Here is a 6,170-nt window from a genome sequence, read left to right as displayed (position 1 = left end):
TGATTTGTGATTCATAAAGGGTTGAGATTGTTTTTAAGAGATTAATGGTCAAGGGTAGATGTTTGTAGGAAAGAAAAGCTTTCAAGTTGCCCTTTGTAAAAATTCCCAAATGTGAGAATTATGGATATATGTGATTTTGGATGTGATTAATCTCACATGTTTGAAGATCACATGGGGATATGGGATTTGACAAGTGAGAAATTGCATACATGCTATAGTCACCTGTGTAAAGATAGAGGTTGGGGGATTTCTATCATAGATAGATGGGACAACACAACAAGTGGTTAGTCATATTAATCAAGTTTTGGTATGTGCAAAAGGATCAATCAATTCATAAATTTTTTTTAGTCAACAAATTGAGAGATATTCTTAAGAGAGATCTACTTAATTAATGTTAAGAAGATTATTGGAGAGATTAATTAAATTATTGAGCATATTTATTTTTTTCTTAAGAAAAATAACATTGAGTTTTACCAAGTTCTCAAGTGTCTAGAGGCGTGTCTCTTCTTATATGGTATGCTTGGATAAAACCTCCCATTCTTTGTAACAATTTGCTACCACATTCTTGCACATAAAAGCTTATTTGCTTTTATTGTAGAAACTAATACATTTGCATTGGTCCACTAAATTCAAAATGTGCCAATTGTCTAGATGTGTTTAAAACTAGAATATTTACCTCTTCAAATTGTTTTGTCCTATCTAATAATTGTGCATCAACAAGTGCTTGAATGTATGATCCTTATAGAGTTCTTAAAGAAATGCATTGAAGAAAATATTTTAAACATATCATTAATATAAAATGGGGTTTTTGCTTAGTTGACACAATCCAAATTTTTCATATAGGTAGAATTTAACAATATTGCTAATTATAACCATTACAATCATCACACTAATTACCATTACAAATGTATTTGTAAATTTAAAAAATGTGGAGTTACTATCATATTGTGCAGATGAAAAAATGCACATATTGCATTGAGTTCAAATCACATTCATTTGGTATTACACACTGAATGAACTACCATACAAACTAGAAGCTTACATTGATGACAAGCTTTCTTAGACATAATATAAAAGAGACATTTCATAGTTAACTGAGACTGTTGACAGCAAAATTAAATAGATCTACACTTTCCAACACCCCCTCTCAATGCTACAACATCAAACTGAAATATAATTTAAACTAGCACTTGCACCCAAAGGAGGTGCAAGGAATACACCGATACCTATTTAATGAAGATTAACATTACATAAGGAAGTTTAACAAATTAAATATCTTAGAAGATGTATTATTGCATAAAGTAAATCTCTATATAATTAGCATCATTTTGGATGATTTAAAGTTTTTTTTTATTTTTAATCATTTTGGATGATTGAAAGTTGCACTAGTGTATTTATTTGATTTTGGAAAATCACCATTAAAAAAATACAAGCACTTAAATGCATTGGAAACTGTATTTTTGTTAACTTTTTTGTTTCCTCCAAGACTAAACTCACTTTTATTCCAACCATATTTACAAAACCTTCAACAAGTGATGTTTCTTATTAACCATTCATTAGAATGTCACTTAACTTCATCAATTAATAAGTAGGACATCTTTTCCATAACAAGTCAAATTATGATATTCTTATCCAGATTCAACTACATAGCTTTTAAATCAAACTCATTGACCAATGTTTCACGAGTATTGACTCATAAGATTCAATCTATCATTAGAATGAATGGAATCCAAAATTTCCCATGAGATCATCATTCTAGTACTACTCCAAATCAAGCACACTTACCATGTAATCATGAGTATGATGATGAATACACTATATTTCATTTCTTTATTATTTGTAACATACATCTCTTCCAAATAGAACTTGAGATTGAGAACAATATTAACACGTGAGACTTATATGGATAAGAGTAAATGGTTATTTGTAAGATTTACATGCATGTTAATGTAGATGAGATGTATGATATTGACATAGCCGGTATACCCCACTTAAATTCAAATTAGATCTTGTGCTCTTCATCCTATCAAAATTTTATTGCATTTGCAGAAAATCTTTACCTTTAGCAAATAATACTGCAAAAAACTAAATAAGAAAAAAGAAATGAAGAAAATGTTAGCTTAAAACCTTTCTTCCAACATTTTTCCAAAAATCTATGTACCCATCTTCCCTTTTATTTTCATCTTCCACAATTATATTGCACAGCTTTTTCCCTTCCCATAATTTAATCTCTCTCTTCTCAATCTTAAAATTTTCTCCCAAAATCCCACAAAATGAATGTCCTGCTCATAATGAAGTGCCTAGTATTTATAATGGTTTGGTCTTTGCCTTCCATTCTGTTCAATTGAACTCATTTCATTTCATTCCCAAATGGGAAAATATATTTTCTGAGGTTTCAATTGAATTCAATCCATTTCATTTCCCAAATGGGCAATTACATTTCATGTGTTTCTTCACAGAGTGTTAAAGGTCTGCCACAAAATGGCAATGTTCAAGAGTTTAGAAGGTCTATAAAAGCTGCAGAGCTCATGCTAGAGAATTCTCAACAGTTTGTTAGCCATGCTAGTTGTGGAAAGGCGGGAAAGAGGGCTGCTAGGCTAGCAGCTAAGAAGCTTCAGATGGGCCACCTGTACATGATGCTTCCCATGAACAAGCTAAACTTTGCTCTGACAACGTCTGACGTGGCACCTCTTCTTCTCTTTCACAAAAACAATGGTAATAATAGACAAAGTTCCAAAAGGCATTATAGAATTCTTCTCATCTTGACTTACATGTACCTGCTTCCTGTGGTTGAGCGTTAACAGGGTTAGCAGATGGTCGCGGATTCGAATCCTGGGAACATTAAAGAGGATGATATTTGTGTGAAAATGGGTGGATGTTGAGGATGCTTCTACCATGCACAAGTTGAGTGTTTGCAGATCTTGGAAACCCGCATTGGAGACAATTACAGAAGTTATTGTTGTTTGAAATTCATGGTAGAAGAAGAATTTCTAGGTATTTTTGAATCCTTGTCAAAGGGAGTGTATGGAATTTGTGTAAATATGTGATTGGGTGCGTTGGCTCCTGATTTAACAGTGTTTTAATAACCAAGTATATAGGGTAAGATTTCATCTATGGGCAGCTATCTCCAATAATGGACACAATTCACCAAGAACCCCAGCCAACTATAAGGTTACACTCCTTCACTTCAAGCTCTACAAGACCTAGGCGGGTAAACCTCTTAAGATCTAATTGTGTGACCAGTGCAATGAGCATAATCAGGATCTAGAATAACAGATGAAACCCTTAATTCTTCCATACTTAACCGAGAAATCATAAGCATGAAATAGCTAAGAGCATGACTCATGAAACTGGCAAGCTAAGTGAGGGTTAAACTTTGAATGACTTTCAACATAAAGGGGAAAAGATGATTTAATATGTTGATATCAGCAAGACCCAGGTATGAGCAACAAAACCTAATGATCCTATCTCTGATCAATGCCTTATCTATTGGGCAATTAAATGAATTACAACTGTACATCTCATTGAAATCTTTGACATAACTCCTACATCAAGATCCTTGATCTATCTTTCACCTTATGAACAGACATCTGCTTCAGATTTGAATCTCATACTCAAATTATCCCATCATGAAATATGCAAACCCTGTGATAAACATCAAGCAATTACATGGTTCTTTGTTCCATCAGCAAGATATTTCAACCACATACATTCCAAAACGAAATGCAACCTAATTTATGCTCTTGGTTCACAAATTATAAAAGATTACATATCCATGAGCAGGAGACAAGATTTAGACTAAATTTGAAACCCTTTGTTGCACTTTATTTGTTTTCCTTGAAACTAAATACATGAAAGATGTACAAATAATGACACAAAATCACCTAGCAAGGACTATCTGCATAAAACATAAATTGTTGTTCAATACAAGAGAGAATGTTGCATGTGTGGCTTTCACAGCCTAAGGAGAGCTCCTAGAACTGGAAATTGAAAACCTAGCAAAAATATTTTTTAGAGAAGAAGAAAGAATATGTATGAAGAGGGTCATTCCTGGATTGAATTTGCAATCGACATGTGTCCCTTCAGAATTCTCCCTCAAGAAGCTGGAAAGAATCTCTCTACCTTCTCTCCTCAACTACCAGTATCAAATCCTTGATCAATTTGCTTTCAGAGGCATCAAATATCTCAAAAACTTCATGATTTTATAACATAACTAATTCTGGTGTTAAAATGCACTCAAGGTAAAAAGTGAAAATCAATAAAAATAGCCTCAAGAATACAAGAAAACTGATTAAAATCGATTTTCTTCACTTTTACATTTCACCAAGCCTTTATATCTGCCTCATGACCAATTCTAATGATCAATGTTGAATTTTGGTCTATTGAGAATGCCCTGGGAATCACAAATTGGCTTACAGACTGAACCAGTGAGCACCTGTGCAAAAATCGACCTCATATTTGGAAAGTTCGTCTCTTCCCGATTCTGGTGGTATATTGGAGCGCCCATTTTCAATAAAAATCTCCCCAGTTATGGCCATTTGAAATTCAGACCTCCATTCACAGGTTTGCACATTAAAAGTATAAAATGAAAAATTTTAAATATTCTATAGTTTTCAACTATAGAAATTTGAAATTTGAAATCAAATTTTTCATCTTCAGAATGAACGTGCACCACAAGATATTTTTTTAAATTGAAACTCCTTTTCCTCCTCAACCACTTGGAAAGCACCACTTGTCATCTTCTCGTTAGCTCTAGTCTACACAATAGCACCACATGTCATATTGAGAATGGCCAACGACCTCATCCTTTGCTGCCACGTGTCTTCGCCACCTCAACACTCGCTATGTCGCTATGGTTAACCGATGAGAAACTTCAGTTGGCGACATAGCGAATATCACACGATCTGCCACATGGCATGATCTCATCACTCGATTCCATTTCCTACCATGTCATCATCTTTGCTTTTCTATTTAAAAATTTTAACAAATTGCCCTCCAACCTGGCCACGGGTGGGGCCCTCATGCATGGGTGAGCGGCTTACATAAGCCCTTTGTCCTTAGACACCGCATGATGTGTATGTTTTTTAATTTAAAGAGTTGAGAATGCAACTCCACAGTGAATGTGGGATTTAGCGGTTTTGCTCAAACTTGAGGCTTTGTCTTTTGTATGCATTGACTATCTTTACTTAAGTTTGGCGCTTCCCTTTGATGAATCACCCTCCCAACTAGTGCCGCTTCCACTTTGATGGCAGAGTCTTTGGACGACTCCTTCACTTATGGTGTATTCCTCTGCCTATGCCAGGTTTCTAAATTCACGGGCTTCCTCTTTATAGGCGTCTTTGCCATTCATCTTGCCGCTTTCTTCATGCGCTGGCCGCATCTTCCTCTTATGTTCCTACATTTTTTTTTAACTAGCGGCTTGTTTGCATACACAGATCCTCCCGCATGCGTGGACTTTGTCTTTGACCTGCGGATCTATGTTGTTCCTTAAAACTAAGGCAAAGTCTACTTGTCTACTTCCACACGCAGACTCTCTTCTCCAAGCTAGGCGCCTTGGACTCTAACATGGGCCCTGGTGAAGCTGCCCTTCATGGCACTTTGAAACCAAAGCCGCCTCCTTTTCATACTGCGTGGATTGCCTCTAACTAACGTGTTTTGCTGCTTCTAGTGTGGATGCTCTTGGCTCTCCTAAGCCGTGGGTTACCCTATTTTTAACATGAGTTGCTTTCCTTGTTTCAACATATCCTTCTAATCTGCATTGAGATTTCCTTTATTTTCAAGGGCTTCATCTTTTTAGTCGCTACCCCTTACTTGTATGATCTCTAATTCCCTTTTGCATTAATAGTCACAACTTCCATGAGAGCTTCATCATTCGTCTCCATCAAGGGCTTATAACTGTATGCATTTGAGCCAGCATTGTCTATCGTTTCACATGGAGTTGCTTTGCCTTTTTCCGGACGTGAGCTTCTTCCTTGGGTGAGCGCCTTTTCTCATTGCCCCTGCCCCTACTACTCATGTGGCCTGGGTCTTTGTCTTTTTTGGTGGCTCGTTCTGCATAAATTTCTCTTTTTTATTTGATGTGGCTCCTTTGTGGGCGGGCCCTCTCCTTTGTTAGGTTGTGCGGACTTCTTTTATTGCATTGTCGCAGCCTCTCTGCATTTGACTGCATT

At 35.9% G+C, this 6,170-nt stretch overlaps 1 protein-coding gene across 1 annotated transcript; it reads left to right on the top strand.

Moving 5' to 3' along the window:
* The first annotated feature begins 2,426 nt into the window (after window positions 1–2,426).
* LOC149541042 (uncharacterized) lies at window positions 2,427–2,801 on the top strand. The gene has a single exon (XM_089802780.1). It carries the CDS (start codon window positions 2,427–2,429, stop codon window positions 2,799–2,801), a length of 375 nt encoding a protein of 124 aa, XP_089658906.1.
* Window positions 2,802–6,170: the final 3,369 nt, after the last annotated feature.

Source organism: Cupressus sempervirens, chromosome 9 (genome assembly GCF_028749045.1).
Source record: "Cupressus sempervirens isolate cs-2001-9-10 chromosome 9, ASM2874904v1, whole genome shotgun sequence".
Taxonomy (NCBI): domain Eukaryota; kingdom Viridiplantae; phylum Streptophyta; class Pinopsida; order Cupressales; family Cupressaceae; genus Cupressus; species Cupressus sempervirens.
The sequence above is the reverse complement of the archived record's forward strand: the minus strand, read 5'-3'. Positions and strand labels throughout refer to the sequence as shown.